Genomic DNA, 23824 nt, shown 5'->3' with positions numbered 1-23824 from the left:
ACATCAGACTCTTATCAGAAAAATGTTGTGTAAATATTTTCTCCTATTCTGTGGGTTATCTTTTACTTTCTTGATAATATACTTCCATGAACAAAAGTTTTTAATTTTGAAGCCCAATTTATATTTTCTTTGGGTTCCTGTGCTTACGTTGTCTGCTTTGACATGTTTACTAAGCATTTATTAAATCAATGAACATGACTTTGAGCAAAATACTGATCCTTTTGAGCTACCATTTCCTGCGTGTTGGGAATATTACATGAGAAAACAAATGCAAAGAACTTAGAGGTAGAGTGTATATAAGTCGGCCTAGAAAATAAGCTCTCAGCAAATGTTAGCTATTACTATTAATACCTATAAAATGACAGATAATAAAACAATGTAAATGCTCTTGACTCCGCAGGTCATAATGACACTTACGAGTTGGTAAAAGAAGCAGGTGGACAGGAGGCTATGTCTCTTTTGAAAGCAACATGTAACTGAGAATGTTTATGTCTGAAAATGAGCAGTAATTAGTATGAATGAGCTGAAATAGGTTAGAAACAGTTAAAAGCCCTTCTTTTCTGCTTCCTTATTTTTCCATTGTAGTAGCTTCATCCACACCGAAGTGCCATGACTTATTATCAGGGCAAATTCATTGTTGAGTACCAGCTGACTTTGTGCTGAAAATCACTTTGGGAACTGAAGTAAGTACTGAGAAGAAATCTTAAAAACAAAACAAAAAAAAAACACCTAAGTAGAGAATGCCTAACAGGTCCACACAATATACTTATTCAGAGTTTTAAGGAACTGACTGAAGTAGAAAAGAATAAAGAAAACTACCCTGGCTTCTTACTGTGACAGAGTCCTTGGGGTTCAACCATGGAGCCACTTTTAGTTGAATCCCCTTATAACATGGTTTTACTACTTGATGACTTAGAACACCTCTCTTCCCACAAGGTTTTTACTGTGTATGGTTTTATTCTGATGATCTCTCTGTGACCTAGGGGACATTCTTCTACCAGATTGCAATCTGGCAACCAAATTCTAGCCATCCTCCAAGTTCAATGACAAGTCCCACCACCTCCCTCAAGGTGCTAGCACCTTCTCCTCAGTCCTCCTGGTATCAGGAGCCTCTCTTCCTTTTTTTTTTTTTTTTTTTTTTTTTTTTTTTTTTTTTTTTTTTTTTTTTTTTTTTTTTTTTTTTGAGACAGAGTTTTGCTCTCGTTGCCCAGGCTAGAGTGCAATGGTACTATCTTGGCTCACTGCAATCTCCATCTCCCAGATTCAAGTGATTCTCCTGCCTCAAGCCTCCCATGTAGCTGGAATTATAGGCGTGTGCCACCACATCCGGCTAATTTTGTATTTTTAGTAGAGACAGGATTTTGCCATGTTGGTCAGGCTGCTCTCGAATTCCTGACCTCTAGTGATCCACCTGCCTCTGCCTCCCAAAGTGCTGGAATTACAGTTGTGAGCCAACACACCCAGCTGTCCCTCTTCCTCTTGATGCTCCATGGTACTAGCCTCATTATGATTAATAATGGATCTGACTTACTTCTTGTACCTAACAATTAGCTCCTGAGGGAAGAAGTCTTGATTTATCTCTATCCCAGAACTGGGCACAGTCTCTGACCTTTGGTAAAAGAATAAAAAATATTTGTGGAAAGAGAAAAAGCAAAGAATAAAGGGAGGATGCATTAGCTACAGAAGTTTGAATCACCTTTACTAGCGAAGGCTAATACATGTATAGTTTATAAAGCATCTTCTATTTTGAAAAACCTGTTTGTGTAGGCCAAGCTCTTCTTTATAAACTTAGAGAATTTAAGAAGAAAATAGATTTCTAAAGTCAGGTAAAATCAGTTTTGTTGCCAAAGTCTTGTCGAATTTAGGAGTCTGAGAGATTCCCTTATTTCTTTAAAACTTTCAAAGGAATTCAATGTTTCCAGGAAAATCAAATTTGATGAAAGATGAGAAATTCCACCCAATACTAAACGGACCACCAAAACACATGCCAAAGTTTCATAACTGCCAAACCACATTGAAGCCAAAAGTAAGTTAGTTAGTCAGGTCTTGAGCAAACAAACTTAATCTTAAGAAGGTGAAAACTGTTTCTACTTCAATATATTATTTTTATTTTTGAAACACGTTTATGTAAGCTACAATTTACTTTGAAAAGAGAAAAAAAGTTAATGCCATCAAATTTGTGTAAACAACCATTTGATCACCAAAATGGTTTTCTTGAAGAGAAATATTCTAGACAATAAAATATATAAATACATAATTTAAAATGCCATTTAGAATCATCACAGCTGTCAACACATACAAGGTTGCAGGCACTAGGCTAAGCACTCTATATACATTGTCATTTTTACTTTTTACAGCCTTACAAAAACCTTAGGGTGCTACAGAACTATAACCCAACTTGACAGATAAGTATACGAGATTTCGAGAAGTACCTGATTAAGAATACAGTTACCTAGCTGCAAAGCCAAAATGTGGACTCATCTAATTTGAATAACTCAAGCTTTGTGCTTTTCCTATAATATTAATGCTGACCTCCTTAAATGTTTTAGTTGAATACAGGTATCTCTCTAAATATAACATTATTGAAAAGAATAAGAAAGATCAAAGGAAATTGTGAATTTAACTTTTTGGAGAATAATCTATTAACCTTTATATTATTATAATATTAACCTTTATATTATTATGCTTATGAAAGCTGTCCATACCACTTCTGGAAGGTCCTTGGATTATTTTCTGTACAACTTCCAGCAACTAATACAGACTTTACTAATAGTAACTGGCACATTTTCAGACACAAATTCTACCAGAAAACCCATGAAAGTTAACCCAATAAGTAAACAAAGAAGCAAGCAGACAAATATGGCATCACAGACTCATGAACATAATAAAAAGGTAGCCCTGCAATACAGGCAACATGGTGCCACAGTAGAACAATGAATATCTCTCAAAATATAACACCAATTATACAGGAATCCATGTATAAATGCAAAGTATTCTTAATGCCCAAACTATTTAAATTCATTTAATTTAGATGGAACAAAACAAAACCGAAGTCTCCAGGTGGAAATACATGGTGCAAATGATGCAATAATAGGCAAAATGCCAAGTAAGAGAGGCAGGGAAGGGGGTCATCAGAACTGGCATGGGGTCATGCATCTGTAGGAAGAGCTCCACAAGCGGTCAAAGTTAGGGAGAAACATTTATAAGTATTTGCCTTCTTGAAGGGAAGACAGCATTTTTAAGCCCTAATTTGAGCTACTGATTTGTATAAGATACTGAAGATGGAAGACACTATTTCTTATCTATTTCGCTGAAAAAAGTCATTGTATCACGGTATTTAGTCATGAGATGAAGAAAAGAAAGAGGATTAAGACAAATAATAAAGTACAGGGGACAGTAATTGGGCTAATAATAATGCTTACAATATTCTACTCACTTGCACTGTGCATGGTAATACTTTATAAGATTCTGCAGCAGATCCACACCCTTTTTGGTCTTGATTTCATTAACTTTAATGAGATACTGTGGAAATAAAACAGGATTTTATGTTGGTTAATTCCAAATAGGGCTCTTCACCCTGAATCTGTACAAGTTACCAAGCCTTGATGTCCTTTAGACAGTTTAGAGAATGCTGATTGGCACTGTCACAAAGTGTACAAAACAAATTGGCTAGAGAGTTAGCATTTTGTAAATGATTAGTTTACCAGACAAGCAGAAATGAAACACAGCAAGACATTCTAGAATTATTATTTCCTCTTGGTGCAATGGATCTCAAACATATAGTTCATACGGTCAAAAACCTGAAAAATGGGTTGTTTTTTGCAGAAAGTAAGTAGAATAGCATTATCATCAAAGAATATACCATAAGGTATTAAAACTTTAGGAAAAAGAGGTGAATCCGAAAGAATTTTTGCTACTCAAAAATGAAAAAATATACCATTATGAATTTACTCAGGTAACTAAACACTACTGGTCAAGATTTTCTATTGACATTGTTTGCTGCTTGCTTACTTCTTTTACTGTGTGAAAAGGTTCATTGAGCACACAAATCCAAGTAGTCAAAGGGTTATGAAACAGAAAGAGAGAAAGAGAGAAAAAAAGAGAGAGAGAGGAAAGAGGGAAGGAAGGAAGATGGAGGGAGAGAGGGAGGGAGGAGAAGGGAAGAGGAAGGGAGAGGATGGGAAGGGAAGAGAGGGGAGGGGAAAGGAGGAGGTAAAAGGAAGAGGAGGGGAGGGAAGGGAAGGTGAAGGGAGGCTGAGGCACAAGAACTGTTTAAACTCAAGAGGCAGAGGATGCAGTGAGCCGAGATCATGCCACTGCACTCCAGCCTGGCGACAGAGCGAGATTCTGTCTTAAAAAAAAAAAAAAATCTCTTACTCAACAGCAGTGTCTGAACAGGTGGGTTTATAGGTCAAGAAGTGTTCATGTTCAACTGGAATTCAGTTTGAGAGCCATTGCTCTAAGTTTAAGGCAGCATGCTTTTTGTTGCATTTTTTTGTGAAATCAACTTTCTTAATGACACCTTCATTTGAGTTTTCATTCAAACTTACATACGGTTTAAAAAAAAACATGCTCTAAATATATACCAATAAAACAATATTCACCAGTGTTACCTCTCACCAATGTTTTCCTTCCACAACCACTCACAAGCAACATTAAGGGTCTCACCAAAGAATCCTGTTTTGGCTTAAAGAGCCCCAAAGGGCCAAGGCTCAAAATATGAGATAACAGTGCAATGGCAGGTTCCCAAAAAGCTTGGAGAAAAATGGAGATTAGAATCCTTAAGAAACAGTTCCCTCTCTAATAATCAAACAGTCTGCCTTTAAGCATAAAGACTGCTGACTAGCAGGAAAAATTACAGCTGTTATAATTCTAAGCAAATGATGGAAAAGTCCATTCTTACTTCACACATTTGGAGCTGGAAGAGGCGCCTTTCCTTCTCCATTTCTTCTGCAATCTCTGCTCCTGTTATCTCTGTGCGGATCATCCCATGTTGTTTTGCATGCTCTCTTTTCTCTTTCTCAATTTTTGTACTGTAATTAAAGCCAATGTCATTAAAAAAAAATACACTCATGTACAACACCAACAGTAGACCTTAATATAAACTATGGAATGAGGTGACGATGTGTCTATGTAGGTTCACCAACTGTATCAAATGTACTACTGTGGTGAGGGTCAGTGATATCGGGGGAGGCAGTGCATGTGTGTGGGGAGGGAGCATATGGGAACTCTTGGTGTCTTCTGCTCAAGAAAGAAGTCTACTGAAAACAAATCACACTCATATCTTCCCTTTAGCAAAAGCCACTGATTATTAATAAGAGGCAAGAATTCTTAAGTTGCTAGAATCAATCAGAAGTAAAAGCCTACGTTCAAAAAGAATACACATACTGTATGGATTTTCATATGGGAAGCTTCTTACATTTTTACTTTGATCTTACATATGATAGCTTCATATAAATTCTCTTACATTTTGGTAGGCACAAAGAAATTCTGATAGTTTACCTACTCTTTGGTAAGGTACTTTATAATAAAAAAGAATCTGAAAGTTGGGAGACATAAGGCTTTTCTTGAATATCAACTGCTTACAAGACTTCAATTATTTCAAAATAATTAAAGTATATAGTGGATCTTTGTGGTTATGCACAAAATTTAGTCAAAGATAATTTCCAATGTCCTCTAAACTTGAGCTATTTCCACCTCCCAAGAACATATTTTAATCAGTCAACCACTTGTTACTGCATTGTAAAAAAAAAATGCAGAAGAAATCCCAAAACATAACTTGGAATCCTATGAAAAAGTTCTTGTGTGTGTGTGTGTGTGTGGGGGGGGGCAGTTAGGGAAAACCAGGTGATAAAGAAGAAAGGCCTACATTAAACCTATAGCATCCAATGCTATGCTTGGCTCTGATACATTATACTCTGGTAATAATACCAATGATTATAGCCTGCTGTCCAAAAATCCATTAACCTGAAAATGGACTTCTAATTTCAGAAACAACCTATAATTTCTAGTTGTGAATGCAAAGATTAACTGATTTAATCTTCAAGTCTTCTTTAAGTTATGGTGGTGGTAGGGGAAAGCAAACCCCAAAGAAAGCCAACATCCTTACCTATATACATACACACAGTGGAAAATCCACCCATCAACCCAATGTAAAATCTACTTATAAACCCAGTCAGGATTGACTCTAATACCCTAATGCTATTATATTTAAGAAACTCTTTAATCATGCCACCTTGGCAGTCAAAGAGGCATGATAACAGGGATTTTAACAAAAAGAGAATAAATCTCAGCTCTCTCTCCACTGATGTGGGTGGGAAGAGAAGAAATATGGAGGGACAGGTATAACCTAATTATAAGCCTTTCAATTTACCATGGTGACTTAAACATACATGTCTTTATTTCTTCCTCCTCCAGTGATCCCACTAAGATGAGAGTAAAGGCATAAAACTGGATAATCTCCCAAAGACAAGAAGAAATGAAGACAAAAAAGGATGATAGAATTCAATAAGTATTTGCAAGAGCAAGGTTGAAGAGAGAAGGAGAGCACCTCAAACTATAGGGTTCCCTGCCTCCCTTGTTTACATAGCTTCTAAAATGCTACCATATGTGATTCCCAAAGTGCTAAGATTACTAAGCAGGAGGCTGAAAGAACTGCAAGGCTCTGAGACAAACCTCAGACACTGACATTTGGAATACCCCTAATCAAAGAGCTGCCATCACATCCTAAAACTTGAAACCTAAAAAGAAGACTTTCTGCTTTCTTGCAGAAAGTGCATCTCTAAAGATGCATATGAGCCTTTAGTCTTTGAGTACCTTGCTTGCTCTAAAACATGAATGCACCCAAAGATTATACATCTCCAAAATGAAAGTGAGAGTAAGCGAAGTATTAATAACAAAAGGGAGAATTGAGAAGGAACCAGAGGCAAAAGGAAGCAGATAAACATTTTATAAGATATCATTAAATCTTCAGCTAAAATATTGCATCTATGAAACAAGAAAAAGAAACTATAAACCCATTTGAGCAAAAGAGCTTTTAGAAATTTAAAATGACAGCCAAAATAAAAAAGCTAACTGAAAATGTGGGGAAAAAACACTGAAAAAAATAACCTAAAATATCATATAAATAGAACAGAAAAGAGAAGAAAGTTGTAAGTCTAGGGAGTCAAATATTATATGATGAAAATTCCAGAAAGAGGAAAAAAAGAAAAAACAGGAGGAATTACAAGAAGTTTCCAGGAATGATGAACGAAAACTTGTAAACAGAAAAATCACAAACAGAATACACATACCATGGCACATGAAGACTCTTCATAAAACCTTTTATAGAGACAAGGCTTTACATTTTCTAACCGAAAACAAATGAAACAAACAACCACCACATATCACATACATACAAATAAATGGGAATCAGAAAGGTATCAGATTTTTTTATTAGCAACACCGGAAAGTAGAAAACAATGGAACAATGCCTTCAACATTTGCTTCAACTAAGCAAACAATACCTGCCTTCAACAATGGAACAATGCGTTCAACAATTTGAGATAAAATGTTTATTATTATTGTTTTTGAGACAAAGTCTTGATCTTTCACCCAGGCTGAGTGCAGTGGTCTGATCTCTTGAACCCTCCTGGGTTCAAGCAATTCTCCTGCCTCAGCCTCCTGAGTAGCTGGGACTACAGGTGCCTGCTAACACACCCGGCTCATTTTTGTATTTTTTAGTAGAGACAGGGTTTTACCACGTTGGCCAGGCTGTTCTCAAACTTCCAACCTCAAGTGATTTGCCTGCCTTGGTTTCCCAAAGTGCTGGTATCACAGGCATGAGCTACTATGCCTGAAAGTTATTACAAAATCAGTATTTTATATTTGACCAAACTCTCACTTTTTGTAGCGGCAGAATGAAGATAATTTTGGAAATATAAAACCTGAAATCTTTGCCTCCTTTAGAGCTATTCTCTGAAAACCACTGAAGTAATGGGCCAGCAAAATATGGAACTATACTAGTCAAGAGAAAGGAAGTAGATTTAAAACTAAAGAGAGTCAAAGGCCATCCCAGGATGGCAGCTGTACTGCTGATCTAAAAGGATGTCTCCAAGAAAGAATTTAATACTGAGAGATACATAATTATAATAAAATACATAATGTACTTTGTAAACAGAAATATTGACAGGTGTCTGACATCTGCTGGAGCAGATGATAAAAATTCACAGAAGGCTGGGCGCAGTGGCTCACGCCTATAATCCCAGCACTTTGGGAGGCCAAGGCGGGTGTATCATAAGGTCAGGAGATTGAGACCATCCTGGCCATGGTGAAACCCCGTCTCCACTAAAATACAAAAAATTAGCCAGTTGTGGTGGTGCGTGCCTGTAGTCCCAGCTGCTCAGAAGGCTGAGGCAGGGGAATCGCTTGAATCCGGGAGACGGAGGTTGCAGTGAGCCGAGATTGTGCCACCGCACTCCAGCCTGGCAAAAGAGCGAGACTCCATCTCCCAAAAAAAAAAAATCACAGGAGATTCATATAGAACTAAGCAAATGAAAAAAATGAGGCAAATATGTCATTAAGAAAAAGCAAACAACTGTACTAGATCTAAGAATGGAAATTCAATCCTATTCTGCCATTCAGACTAGCAATGAATGCTTACACCTACAAAAATGTAAACACTGAAACTAGTTTAATCAAAAATTGTTCTATTAACCATAATGGATGAATGAGGGTACAAAAGTGATGGGGTGTCTGTGCAAGGGAATGTAATCCTCATCTACCAGAGTGATAAATCACAGCCAAAGCTAGAAAGAGCAAGAGAATACTGAGGAACATGTAGGTAAGTCAAGAAACAGATAAAAGAGTTGAAAAAAGGGGAGGAGGCTGGGCACGGTGGCTCACGCCTGTAATCCCAGCACTTTGGGAGGCTGAGGTGGGTGGATCACGAGGTCAAGAAATCGAGATCATCCTGGCCAACATGGTGAAACCCTGTCTCTACTAAAAATACAAAAAATTAGCTGGACGTGGTGGCACATGTCTGTAATCCCAGCTGCTTCAGAGGCTGAGACTGAATAATTGCTTGAACCTAGGAGGCAGAGGTTGAGGTGAGCCCAGAATGAGTCATTGCACTTCAGCCTGGGCAACAAGAGCGAAACTCTGTCTCAAAAAAAAAAAAAAAAAGAAAGAAAGAAAGAAAAAAGGGGAGGGACTAGCAGGATCAGGAGGGGCAGGCAGAGGACCACTGGGTTTCCATTAGAAGCACATTTGTTGCCTACTTAAGATTTTTCTTGTCATCATTTGTAAAGAAGCCTGTAACATTAGGTGCAGCGTTAACTCACCGAGTTTAGACTGTGGAGGACAAAATAGATAAATGAGAAGTGCTACAAAGGGTACCTGGTCCAAGCTAAAATGCTCTAATATACGATAAACTTTATGTTGAAGCCACTGTTATTTGGGGTTTCCATTATATGCTGTATAAGAGTAAGTCTTAACTAGCAAAAGTACTATCTGGTGTTTTATTTTATGTACATTTATCCTTTTGATCAAAGGAAATTTGATTCTTAAAAAACTTAGAAATGATTTATTATGTGACTTCCCTACGCTAAACACTGTGACAGCTGCTTCAATACATTACCTTATTTTGTCCTCACAAAAACTCTGAGAAGTAGGTAATTTTTATATTATTTTACAAGTAAGGATCATAAAAATTAAGTATTTGGGCTCATGGTCACAAAATTGGTAATGGTTCCTAAGTCTATGATCTGAATTATTACAAACTTCACTGCCTCCAGAGTTCTAAATGGAAGACCACAGAAAACATCCAGCCTTCTCCATTATCAAAACTAATAAATGAACTTCTGTGTGGAAGTCATTTTTCTTTTTGTAACTTGTAACTGCATGAGTCCCAGTACATCAAAGTGACAAATGCTTGTCTTCTTTCTTTCCTGAACCACTACAGCAACAAAGAAGTCTATCTTAGGAAAATTATTGACAGGGATTTACCAAGAAAACAAACAAAATCTGCCTTCTTAAGTCCTTAAATTCATGACCCATTCAACTTGCTATTCCTGTTACACATTTCCATCTGAATAATTTTTTTTTATTTCTTCAATGAAATAGTATACAAACTATGAGTCATTAAGCACTGGTAGAATAACACCACATATAAGAATAATGTGGTTGCGTTCTTCACCAAATTTAGATCGTGGAGGACAATACAGAAAAATGAACAGCCAGGTTGGGCACGGTGGCTCACGCCTGTAATCCCTGCACTTTGGGAGGCCGAGGTGGGTGAATCACCTGAGGTCAGGAGTTCGATATCAGCCTGGCCAACATGGCGGAACCCCATCTCTACTAAAAATACAAAAAATTTGCTGGGTGTTACTGGCAGGCACCTGCAATCCCAGCTACTTGGGAGGCTGAAGCAGGAGAATCACTTGAACCCAGGAGGCAGAGGCTACAGTAAGCCAAGATGGTGTGACTGCACTCCAGCCTGGGCAACAAGAGTGAAACTCCATCTCAAAAAAAAAAAAAAAAGAAAGAAAAAAGAAAAAGAGAAAAATGTACAGCCAGGCACGTTCTTATGCTGAGTGAGAAGTACAAGGAAGAGCACCTGCACCATCTTAGAATGCTTTATATTCTAAGTCACTTATAATACTAACCACCAGGTACTTCTAGGTCTTCAGCCAACAGAGATTTAAAATATATACAGTTGTACCACCTAATATTGTTAGTACTTTAGTTGACAAAGCACATATAATCATGTTTTGTTGTTCCTATGTTCCACAAAGAAGACATATTCTACAAGTCTAGAGCAAGGTTTTTTTTCCCCCTTTGTCCTCCCATTTTCTTTTCTTTAGAGACAAGGTCTCGCTATGTTGCCCAGGCTAGAGTGCAGTGGCTATTCACAGGTGCGATCCCACCACTGATCAGCATGAGAGTTTTGACCTGCTCTGTTTCCGACCTGGAACAGTTCACTCCTCCTTAGGCAACCTGGTGGTCCCCCACTCTCAGGAGGTCACCATATTGATGTCAAACTTAGTGTGGACATCCGATCAGCACAGCGCACTACAGCCCAGAACTCCTGGGTTCAAGCAATCATCCCACCTCAGCCTCCCGAGTCGCTGGGACTACAGGCACAGGCCACCGCACCTGGCTGTCCTCCCATTTTCTAAGTAGTTAATTCTATTCCATTCCAAGTTCATGCACGGTTGCCTCTGGGCAGGGGCAGTACTTAGCTTAAAAGTGTGAATATTCATGACCTACTTTCATGCATAAAGATCATAGCCCACAGCATTCATTTATCAGTTGACCCTTTAAAGAACCTTTTTGTGCTCTACTGCATTTAGAACTGTCAATGCACAGAAATACTCCTAAGACAGCAAGTCCCTAACAATGCCCTTATTACATAAGCAACTACAAGAATAGTTTGGGAAAAACATATTTAATCCTGAATTTGTTTTCCTTTTGCTTGTTTTTATCCTGCTGCTATTGCTGCCGACAAAAATGTTTTATTCTCTTACGTTTACAGTTGTCCAAGTTTATAGCCAAGACTTTTATTAAAAGCTTTAAAAATACGTATCTCTTCCCACCCCACCTTCCGGCTTGGTGTTATAAAATTCTCAGAGTAATAATAATAAAGGAATGTGGTATGATACACACAGTATAAAGATGGGCCAAGCACCTTGCAAAGTGCTTATTGCCCTAATCCCTTACAAGAACTCCACGAGGTTGGTGGTCTGACCTCAGTGCCCATGCTATGCTGAGGCTCTGTGCTCAGACCTGGAGTGAATGGCAGCTGGACAGTTAACTAGCTGTCTGGCCTTCATGAGCCCCTTAGCCTCTCTAGGCTTCATTTTCCCTGATGTATATATAGAGAGACTAAAGTGGTACAGATAGGTTCCTGTGAGGAGATCACACATGCAAAAAAAACACTTAGTGTACGTCCTGGCAGGCATGAAGATGTCACAAGTATTAATTGTTACTTTTACTATTTTCCAACTGTTATACTATACAGAAACATAAATGGTTCATAGTTACATGCTATCTATAATGAGAGTTATAATCCTATAACTTGATAGATAGTGTCAGCAGCCATAAATACCAAAATAACTGATAGTAAAAGTACCTCTCCCTTTAGACAAATAGCACAAGAGATGCAAGTACTTTAGGTCAGTGCACCCAAACTCTTAGCCCTACTAAGGATACACTAGAGGATATACGAAACAGGTTTTTGTTGAGAAGTTATTAGTTAAGGCTGTCCTTTTTCCAGTTTTTTTTTTTTTTCTTTCAAAATTCACAACAATATTTAAAAACAAACAAACCAAAAACCACTTACAACTTTGTCTCATAATCTTTCCAGGCTTTGTCAAATGGCTTCTTGAGATCCTTAGAAAAGAGAAAATAAAATTAAAATTGCATCTACTTTTGCCAAAAATGAATAAATATTTTTGAAATAGTATCTCAGCAAGAACTGCTTCCTTTACAGGACACTGGGAACTTCACTTTCAGGTACATTACATCTTTTTTTTTGATAGGTTCTCACTGTTGCCTAGAATGGAGTGCAGTGGTGCAATCACAGCTCACTGTAGCTTTGAACTCCCAGGCTCAATCAATCTTCCCACCTCAGCTTCCTGAGAAGCTACAACTACAGGCACTCACCACCACCCCTGGATAATTAATTATTGTACATTTTTTGTAGAGATGGGGGTCTCGTTATGTTGCCCAGGCTGGTCTTGAGCTCCTGAGCTCAAGCCATCTGCCCACCATGGTCTCCCAAAGTGCTCAGATTATAGGTGTGACCACTGTGCCAACATCACACCATGTATTACATACAAGACTAAGAGAGGAAAGAAGGGTGAGCGCCCTGGTCATGCTGATGAAGCAGGAACCCGAGGTACAGAGAGGCTGGGTTCCCAGTGGTCACACTGTGGAAGCCAAGACTCGGGCTTTAGCTTCTCTCTACCACCCACAGAGGACCTTCCCAATCTTCTTAAAAGTGCCTAATCTCATTCCTCTGTCAATGTCATTATGTGAAGTGGCACATTTTTTCCAATGATAATTTTCCAAGAGCATTTTTAATGCTAAAAATGTTCAAAGAGTCTTTCAAATACAACTACTACTATGATCTTAAAAGAGAAAAAAAATGTCAATCCTTTCAAGTTAAAGTGAAAATCAAATTTCTGAACACTTACTCCTTTGACTCCTTTTAGGTCTCCTTTTAACAAGGAATCCAAGGTGAAGATCACATTGTGGCTCAGGCCCTGGAGCTGAAAAAGCAAAGGGAAGATGGGAGATGGTTAAAAAATAAAGTCCACATGAACAATAAAACCAGCTACTATTGACAGCATTTTTCAAACACCAGGCTCTGTTGAATTTCCATGCATTAATTCATTGAACCTGCATGTCACCTCTGTAGGTTAGGCAACACAATTATCATCACTTTGTAGCTGAAGGGACAAAGATGGAGTCACTTGTGCAGAACCATGGAGTGGGGCTAAGATTTGAATTTAGGCAGTATAGACTGGGCACAGTGGCTCATGCCTGTAATCCCAGCACTTTGGAAGGCTGAGGCAGGTGGATCACTTGAGGTCAGGAGTTAGAGACCAGTCTTGCCCACATGGGGAGGCCCCGCCTCTGCTAAAAATAGAAAAATTAGCCAGGCGTGGTGGTGTGCACCTGCAGTCCCCGCTACTTGGGAGGCTGAGGCAGGAGAATAATGTAAACACGGGAGGCAGAGGTTGCAGTGAGCTGAGATTGTGCCACTGCACTCTAGCCTGAGCGAGAGACTATGTCAAAAATGAAAGGAAGCAAGGAAGGAGGGAAGGGAGGGAGGGAGACACTGAATTTAGGCAGTAGCTCCAGAGCCTGTGTTCTTAAAACAGTATACTATAGTACACACATACATGTACAAATAATTCCTCAAATCATTTTAACACTTCCATTAACACCTCTGCCAAAATTGTAGCTCTTACTGTGAATTTTCTTTAACTGCTTCTGTCTAAGGAGGGCTTTTCCCATTTCCTTTTCACATTTTTTAATAGCATATATAATTATCTGAAATCACTGTGTTTGGGTTTTGTTTTCTGATTAGATTTATCTTTTAATTTCTGGTTTTTAGTTGTATGCATTTATAAAGTACATGTGAAATTTGACACAAGCATACAATGTATAATGATCAAATCAGGGTAATTGCGGTTTCCATCACCTCAAGCATTTATGATTTCTTTGTGCTAGAACATTTCAATTCCACTCCAGTTATTTTGAAATATATAATAAAAATCATTAACTACAGTCACCCTGCTGTGCTACCTAACACCAGATTATATTACTTCTATCTAACTGTATTTCTGTGCCTAATAACCAATCCCTCTTTATTCTCTCCTCCCCACTAGCCTCTGGTAATTGTCATTCTATTCTCTATCTCTGTGAGATCAATTTTTTTTTTAGCTCCCACGTGAGAGAGAACATGCAATATTTGTCTTTCTGTACTTGGCTTATTTCACCTAACATAATGTCCTCCAGTTGGATCTACTTTGTGGCAAGTGGCATGATTCTGTCCTTTTTTTTTTTAATGGCTGAATAATATTCCATTGCATGTATATATTATATTTTCTTTATCTACTCAACTGCTGATGGACACTTAGGTTGATTCCATATCTTGGCTATTGTGAATAGTGTTCTGATGAACATGAAAGAACAGGTTATCTTGCTGTTTTGCTGATATACTAATTTCTTTTCTTTTGGGTATACACCCAGCAGTGCGATTCCTGGATCACATGATAGTTCGCTTTTTAGTTTTCTGAGGAGCCTCTAGGCTGTTCTCCATAGTGGTTGTAGTAATTTACATTCCCACCAACAGTGTATGAAGGTTCCTCTTTCTCCACATCTTTGCTAGCATCCATTACTGTCTTTTTTATAATAGCCATTTTAACTGGCGTGACATATCTCACTGAAGTTTCGATTTGTATTCCTCGGATGATTGGTGATGTTGAGCATTTTTAAAATAAACCTGTTGGCCATCTGTAGGTCTTCTTTTGAGGAATATCTCTTCAGATCTTTTGCCCATTTTTAAACTGAAATTTTTTTCCTATGAGTTATTTGAGCTCCTGATATATTCTGGTTATTAATCCCTTGCCAGTTGGGTAATTTACAAAGATTTTCTCCTTCCTATTCTGTGGGTTGTTGTTGGGATTCACTTGGGGTGGCTGGCAAAATATTACAGAAAGTTAGATTATAGTCTCAAACCTTTTGGAAGGCTGAAAGGTTTTAATGGAATGGGCTGAAGGCAGCCAGTTTATTACGTTAGAACTTTAAGTCACAGGGTAAAAGATTAGGATAATAAAACCTTCCTCAGTTAAGTCTGTTTATCCCACATTCCTTTGTCCCTACTCTAATTTGTTTGCTCATGTAAGCTTTGTGCTAGATGGCCCTCTCAGGGGGAGGTCAAAGGGGAACTACCTGTTAACAGTGTTTACTTTGGGCCCAAAACAAAGACCTTTTATCATTCATAAAATCACTTTTTTAACCATGTTAATTATACACAAGCCTGTTGACTTAGAACCTCTGTTATTAAATCTATACTGAATAAATGTGAGAAGGAGTAGTAAGTGGTGGTCAGTTAGCTGCAAGCGCCCTCTGAAAGCAGCTGACAACCAACCCTAGCCCACTCAGATTCACTGTATTCTGGTGTGGGTGAATTGCATTTTATTCATCCATTGTTGAGTCAGGGTATGCAGGACAGACCTCTGCAGGCGGGGATCAATGTCTCAGGTGGTGACCCTGACATTATACCCATCACAGCTGGTGCTCAAGCAGGGACACCAATGTGACCAACACCACAGCGGGTGCCCTGTGTGAGATCAATGCCACAGCTGTACCCCGGTGTGAGGAGACAAGACTGTGACACTTGTCACAGCTGGTGCCCAAATAGGGGGCCACCAATGTGACACTCACCACAGCTGGTGCCCGAACAGGGACACCAATGTGATTGACACGACGGGCTGTCTCTTCACTTTGTTGGTTGTTTCCTTTGTGGTGCAGAAGCTTTTTAGCTTCATGTGATCCCATTTGCATTTGCTCATTTTTCTTTGGTTGTCTGGGCTTTTGAGGTCTTTTCAAGACATCTTTGCTCAGAGCAATGTCCTGGAGAGTTTTCCCCCAAGTTTTCTTCTGGTAGGCTCATAATTTGTCTTAAAGTCTATACCCCATTTGAATTTGATTTTTGTATATGGTGAGAGGGTCTAGTTTTATTCTTCTACATATGGATATCCAATTTTCCCAGCTTGAAGAGGGTATTCTGCCTCTTCAGTGTATGTTCTTGGTGCCTTTGTCAAAAATAATTTGACTTTGGGTATGTGAATTTATCTCTGGGTTCTCTATTTGGGTCCACTGATTTATGCATCTGTTTTTATGCCAGCATTATGCTGGTTTGATTACTACAGCTTAGGAGTATAATCTGAAGTCAGGTAATATGATGCCTCCAGCTTGTGTATTCTATCTCCCTCACTAGTACATAAGGTCGATGAGGACGGGGCACCTTGACTTTTCTGTTAATAGCTACATCCTTTGTGCCTAGATGCCACTGAAAAGATAAGATGTTTAGGAAGCGCCATCTTTAATCAGGAAATATATATTTTTTTTCACTGCTCTGCAGCAGTTGCCTGAGTCTCCTTGATTTTAAGATGGTACTAAGGGGAATCTACAAAGGTGATGAAGATGCTACCCAGCTGCAGAGAAGAATGGCAGGGGGGACCCAAGGGAGGCAGAGTCAGGTATGAAAGGAGCAACCAAAACAGGGACTGAGAAGAGTTTTTAACTACTTTTCTTCAAGGAACTCCTATTAGTAGTGCAGAACCCAAGAATACAGAGACCTACAGGACCAGATTATAGCTGGAAAGATTTATGGTTCCCCTCACACAAGAATTTTACTCACACAAAAGTATACTCAATTGTCAGTCTGTCCATCCACCCACACACCCATCTATTAATAATCAAATATCTACTCTGTGCCACACACTATACCGGAAGCTTGATAGGCAAAGATGAATAAGCACCATTCCTACTTGTAGAGAGCTCATATTCCAGGAACAGAGGCAGTCACTACACAGCTAACTCTACTACATTATGCTATTATGTGTTAGGGGTAGAGGGAGAGAGTGGTGTGAGAAGGACCAAGCTGACTTGGGAGGGCTTTGTGCATGACTCTCTTAACCACATCTCTAAAGTGGAATATTATAACCTATTGCAAGCAGCTATTGTGAGAATGGACTTAGTTAATATGTGTAAAAAGTATGGCTGGGTACAGTGGTTCACGGTAATCCCAGCATGATCTGGGAGGCCCAGGTGAGCGGATCATGAGGTCAAGAGATTGAGACCATCCTGGCCAACATGGTGAAACCCCATCTCTATTAAAATACAAAAATTAGCTGGGCGTGGTGGCACATGCCTGTAGTCCCAGCTACTTGGAAGGCTGGGTCAGGAGAATTGCCTGAACCCAGGCGGTGGAGGTTGCAGTAAGCCAAAATCACGCCACTGCAGTCCAGCCTTACTAAACTCCAGCCTGGTGACAATGTGAGACTTCGTGTCAAAAAACAAACAAAAAAACAGTAATGTGCTAGCTTACTCCCTGACACCTAGGAAGTGCTGGATATATGTTTACTTTTTAAACGCTATAGGATGCTAATTATGAATAAGGTAATGTGGGAGCAAAGAGGGGCGGGGAATAGGAAGGCCTTCCCCTTTTTGCTCTTAACTTTTCCTTAACCCTTTACTGTTTTCATCTTAGGCTTCCTGAAATTCTCAGTCATTCTATCTCTTTACTCTCCCTGAACATCAACTAATGTCATACACAAGGAAGGTTTCCCAATGCGTGTCACCACAAGGTTTGGATCAGAAACAATCACTTCTTTCTTATTTCAAAGATCAAGGGATTTCTACCAAGACAATTCTGTCTGTGATTTTGCCACCAGTCACACACCAACAACCTGGTTGGCAGGCCAGAGAGCTCTAGTCTGAAAGTCTATGTTCTGTGAGGCCCTAGACTAGGACACTGGTTCTTGGGGAGTGGGGCAAAAAAATTAAAAATAAAAAAAATCTTAGCTGTTACAACTGTTTGTGACCCTCCCAAATGGCCACACCATATAAATGGTATCAATTATGTCTATTATCTGTATTAAAATTTCATGGGGGGAGAGATGGGGGATCATGTCTAATAAGGCTCTTAGAGAAAAGGAGGATTGGATCATTATGAGGAAAAAAAAGGCTGAGCAACACTAACTGGGTCTGAGACTGAAAAAAAAAAAAGATTAATAGAACTCACCCTCTGTTCTATATAGATTGCTGAAATAATTTACTCTGAGTCCTCAATTTCCTTCTTGGAGTATAATTCCCTAGGATCCTCCTATCCTGTGGGCCTTAGAAGTCTGGATGGATGATGGGTAAATAAGGTTGGGGGGGCCTGACTTGCCCTTCACTAGTTAAGCCATTGCCTACCTTTCCTCTGTTCATGGAGATCCTTACCTTATTTTTCTTCAAAGCACTTACTATCCCTACCCATTTGCATACATGTTTGTTTCCCTATTTATTGCTGTCTGTCTCCCCAGTTTGATTGCCAGTTTGAGAGTGGGATCTGTATGCTCACTGCTATATTCCCAGAACTTAGAACACTGTCTAGCACAGAGTAGGTGCTCAAAAAAGACTTGTAGAAGAAATGAAATACAGGATCATTTGTATACCAGGTTCTTCTCTACAGGGCTATCTACACTGATGGAAAGTTACATGTCTATCAATACGGCACTCGCTAAATAAATTACAGAGCTTCTAACAACCGCCAAAATATCAAGAAAGCTCTTTATGCTTCACTTTGAAAATATCTCCAAGATAAATTTTTATGTGATAAAAGCAAGGTACAAAATATTACTATGGTATGCAAGAATTTACGTAAGAAGGAGGAAAAAAGGCTGGGTGTGATAACTCATGCCTGTAATCCCAGCACTTTGGGAGGCTGAGGCTGGTGGATCACTTGAGGCCAGGAGTTCAAAACCAGCCTGGCCAAAATGGTGAAGCCCTGTCTCTACTACAAAATTAGCCAGGTGCGGTGCCACACACCCTAGCTACTCAGGAAGCTGAAATAGGAGAATCCCCTAAACCTAGGAGGCAGAGGTTACAGTGACCCGAGATTGCATCACTGCACTTCAGCCTGAGCAACAGAGCAGGACTCCGTTTCCAAAAAAAAGAGGCGGGGGGAATTCTATGCTTTAATTATTTCTGAAAGAATACACAGAAATCTGTTGATACCAATTTCCTCCAAGGTTGGAAACTGGGCAAAGGAACAGAATGGAAGAGGAGACTTTTTGCATTAAAAAATAATAAAAATATGTAATGTACTATTTAAAAAGTCAAAAATTTAAAACAAAATATGAAAAGATACTGATTATAAAGAACCCCTTTTCAATTCTTTGTTCTTAATTATGGTTTGCATCAATGCCTCAAATTCTTTGCAAAATGAAGCAGAAAATTAAAAAAAAATTAATGTTATTAGTACCTTGATCTGACGACTGTATTATAAAATAACAATTAAATAATTATGAAACTCTGTGGTTAGTACTAAATGTGAGGGTTATGCCAAATGAAAAGTGCCTCAAAGCTACGTACTGATCACACACCAAACACATACAGTAACTTCTTAAAAAAAAAAAAAAAGCAGATACAGGGTCTTCCCATGCTGGCCAGGCTGGTTTCATACTTCTGGCCTCACATAATCTGCCTGCCTCGGCCTCCCAAAGTGCGGGGATTACAGGTGTTAGCAACCACACTCAGCCACACATAGTAACTTTTTAATGTCATCATTGTGGTTAGGCATGAGGGGAAGATAGAAAAACCGCAAGAATTAAGAATTTCTCTGTGGTTATTTACACACCTTCTTGAGGGCTGATACGAAATCATGAAGGCAAAACACGTATTAAGAATTCAGAATATTCCCTGTGACTAGTCAATGAAAAGGCTACAGGAAAAAAAATATTAAAATTTACAAAGTCTTTCCAACTTATTTCCCAAGAAAAAGTAGGCTAATTTTAAGAACTGACAAAGGAATGTTTCTTAAGTGACAAGTGAACAGTAATTACCTGTGTCATTATAAAGAAACAAAGAAAGGTTAAAGAGAAAGCAGACCAATCTCAAGAGGAAGAAATTTTAGGAAATATTGGGGGGGGTGTTTGCAAAAAAATTCCTTACTTGGAGATCTCAATGAAGGGAAAACTTATTCTCTGTTATTTTAGGTGATTACTGTGCAACAGAGATGGAGTATATAACTTCACAGTCATGGGACTCTATAAAATTTCCTGTTTTCATTTTATAGTTCTTTAAGGAATCCTTTATATTAGTGGTCCCCAACCTTTTTGGCACCAGAAACTGGTTTTGTGGAAGACAGTTTTTCCACAGATGGCAGGGAGTGGAGGAGTTGGTTTCAGGATGAAATTCTTCTACCTCAGATCATGAGGCATTAGTTAAATTCTCATAGAGTGTGCAATCTAGGTCCCTCACATTCACAGTTGACAATAGGGTTTGAGATCCTTTGAGAATCTAATGACACTGCTGATCTGACAGGAGGGCTCAGGAGGCAATGCTTGCTCACCCACCGATCACTTCCTGCTATGTGGCCAGGTTTCTAACAGTTCCAGGGGTTGGAGGCCCCTTCTTTATATGACTTGAGAGTTTTACAAACTGATATGTAACAGTCATCTCCAAGGCACTTACAAAACAGCCAATATAATATAATATAATAACAATATCAGAAAACTTCCTGTATCATGTTTATCTTTAATAAATTTTTTCAAAAGCCTTTCAAATCCATTATATAATTATTTCCCATTGATTTTACTAAAATTCTATTGACTACTCTATCTCCATTTACTCGACTTCCAAATCATTTCCTTTTCTTTACTGATAAAGTGGAATTAACCTAAGTTCTTTACATGATTCAAGTCTATAAGAAGTTGAAGAGTATGTTTGTGAATGTATATATATTTTTTCATTTTATTAAGCAAACAATGCATTTAAAATCATTTCAGGGCCAGGAATGTTGGCTCATGCCTATAATCCAAGCACTTTGGGGGGCCAAGGTGTGAGTACTGCTTGAGACCAGGAGTTTGAGACCAGCCTGGGCAATACAGCAAGACCTCCACCCCTTTAGAAAGAAAAAAAATAAGATGAGCTGGGCATGATGGTGCATGCCTGTAGTTTCAGCTACTCAGGAGACTGAGGCAAAAGGAACACTTGAGCCCAGGACTGCAAGATTACAGTGAGCTATGATCCTGCCACTGCCTGAGTGATAGAATGAGAACATGGCTCTTAAAAAAATTCCAGAATGATTAAAAAAATTCCAGAATGATATTTAAGTATGGTAAATAGTTTTGCTTTCTGAACAAATTGCTTTTAAATTCCCTTCCTCAAAAGAAGAGGTATTTTCCCTGCTAATACATACATCAAGCCTAACCAGAAATTTGGAGTAAATCAAACAGAAGGAGACTGAGGTCTACCTTTCATTATGCAAAGGGCACTTACCGAAGCAAGTAACTGTAATTAATATTAAACTTGAAAAAACTACACATTTATTCTTCACAATTGCTTTAACACTGTCAGCAGTATACAAAAAATAGCCCCTGTTATCCCAGTCACTGGAAATGAATTCATAAACAGTTTTCCTCTGTATATATAAACATTTATCTTTTGCTCTGATTTTTTAAAATGTCTTTACAGCTTTACCACTAAAAGAAATAATCTCACTTATTGTTTACTGATTTATCACCTGTCTTTCCTCACTAGGTTTGCTTCTTAAGGGGAGGCTCTGTATCTGTTTTGTTCACTAACTGATTAGATTCCAAAGAAGGAGTCAAGAAGCAGTTGTAGGCTAGGCACAGTGGCTCACACCTGTAAAGCACTTTGGGAGGCTGACACAGGCGGATCACCTGAGGTCAGGAGTTTGAGACCAGACTGGTCAATGTGGTGAAAACCTGTCTCTATTAAAAATACAAAAACTAGTTGGGGGTGTGGTGGCAGGCACCTGTAATCCCAGCTACTCAGGAGACTGAGGCAGGAGAATCACTTGAACTTGGGAGGTGGTGGCTGCAGTGAGCTGAGCTTGCGCCATTGCACTCCAGTCTGGGTGACAAGAGAGAAACTCCATCTCAAAAAAAAAAAAAAAAAAAAGAAGCAGTTGTAGGTCACACTGTACTATCATTTCTGGCTTGCCTGAATTCTGCCTAACTCAGCTCCAAGGTCCTCAATGGGACTGTAGGCGAAGTGCCTTCAAGGGCTCACCCCAACGCCACCCTGTCCTGCTGGAGCAGCCAACCGGCAAAAAGACAATGAATCAGCAGGGCCTCATTTTTTCTTGCCTGTGAGAGGAGAGGAGAGCACAGCTATACAAATGGTACTTCCAGGACACCTACATGCACACAAGACTGTATTAATTAACGAGGACATAATTTGCTTGCTTTGTCATCTTGCATTAATTTTGACATTCCCTCTCTACTGCCCATTGGTTCTCTCTCTCCAGAATTGAAACAGTTTCTCTGAAACTAAGGCTAACGCAAATCTGCTGACTTGCTCAACACATTGGAAAATCCAATTAAAATAATGAGCCAGCTCCCAGCAGTTGTCTGCTATTCCCTGGTATAAATTGGGTATTCTGTCTAGTATATTAACTCCTTCATGCCCTAGAGAGTTATAATACCTTGAAGCTATTTAAAACGGGTGCCTCCTAAAGTGGCAGGTCAAAAAATAAAACTAAATACAAATAAAACTGATGCCTCATCATTAGGCTGCTCTCCAGGGTGCTGTGATACAGAGGAAAGAATCCCACAGGCATGTGGCCACTGGTCACTCCTGGCCTGAGTGAACTGGGAAAACTGTTTAACCTTGCTGGTGTCCCAGCACCTTCCTAAACTAGCCCATGCCATTGTGAGTGGATCGGAGCAGAACTGACAGCAACGGGCCAGGTGCAGTGGCTCATCTGTAATCCCAGCACTTTGGGAGGCTGAGGCAGGTGGATTGCTTGAGCTCAGGAGTTGGAGACCTGCCTGGGCAACATGGTGAAACCCATCTCTACAAAAAAAAATACAAAAATTAGCTGGGCATGGTGCTGCATGCCTGTAGTCCCAGCTGCTTGGAAGGCTGAAGTGGGAGGACTGCTTGAGCCCATGAGGTTGAGGCTGCCATTGTGCTCCAGCCTGGGCAACAGAATGAGATCCTGTCTCAAAAGAAAAAAAGAAAAGAACAGACGCCAATGAAGCTCCACTTTATACCAGGCCACAGAGGTCGCTGGTTTTATGCACAAAGTCTTATTACCCGGTAACCCTACAAGGTTTTACTAAATCACTTGGTCAAACCCACACAGCTAGTTGAGACATAGTGGATGCAAATGCAGGCAAAATGCCTGACACTACTGTAGAGCAAATGCTCAGATAGCAATAACCTAAGCACACCCATAGAATGGCCCTATGGCAGACGCACATGAATGTGTGTTCTGAGCTAGGGAATGCCAGGAGTGGCAATTGTAGAAATTTGTTTCCGGTCTATGAGGAATGTCCGAGTGCCCAGCCCGTCCTGTTGAACATGGGCCATATAGAAGATTGAGGCCTTGAGTTTTGGGTTCCATGAAAGATGCCTGATGGAGGTGGTTAAGGGCAGTGTTAAGTGAAAATCCTATATAAGCTACATGCTGTTCACTAGTGGGTGCAGTTTTCCTGTCCAGCCTGCTACCACTGGAGTCTCCTGTATGTAAGCCCCTAATACACCTCATGTCTCATTTGCTGGCTCTGGGCCTTTTCTTCAGCCTCTTGAA

The 23824-nt window shown here is 39.3% G+C and overlaps 1 protein-coding gene across 4 annotated transcripts in view; it reads right to left on the bottom strand.

The window, feature by feature from the left end:
• ASAP1 (ArfGAP with SH3 domain, ankyrin repeat and PH domain 1) overlaps positions 1-23824 on the bottom strand; it is a 407759-nt gene that overhangs the window by 130841 nt on the left and 253094 nt on the right. For all 4 annotated transcript variants that reach the window (XM_017499205.2, XM_017499197.2, XM_037728520.1 and 1 more), the window contains exons 6-9: positions 13176-13250; positions 12320-12369; positions 4904-5033; positions 3437-3522 (exon numbers count right to left, since the gene is read on the bottom strand). In XM_017499205.2, coding sequence (XP_017354694.1) covers positions 3437-3522; positions 4904-5033; positions 12320-12369; positions 13176-13250 — 341 coding nt within the window. The remainder of the gene's footprint in view (positions 1-3436; positions 3523-4903; positions 5034-12319; positions 12370-13175; positions 13251-23824) is intronic.

This window comes from Cebus imitator, unplaced genomic scaffold, assembly GCF_001604975.1.
Source record: "Cebus imitator isolate Cc_AM_T3 unplaced genomic scaffold, Cebus_imitator-1.0 Scaffold13, whole genome shotgun sequence".
Classification (NCBI taxonomy): Eukaryota; Metazoa; Chordata; class Mammalia; order Primates; family Cebidae; genus Cebus; species Cebus imitator.
This window is presented reverse-complemented; position numbering and strand designations above follow the sequence as displayed.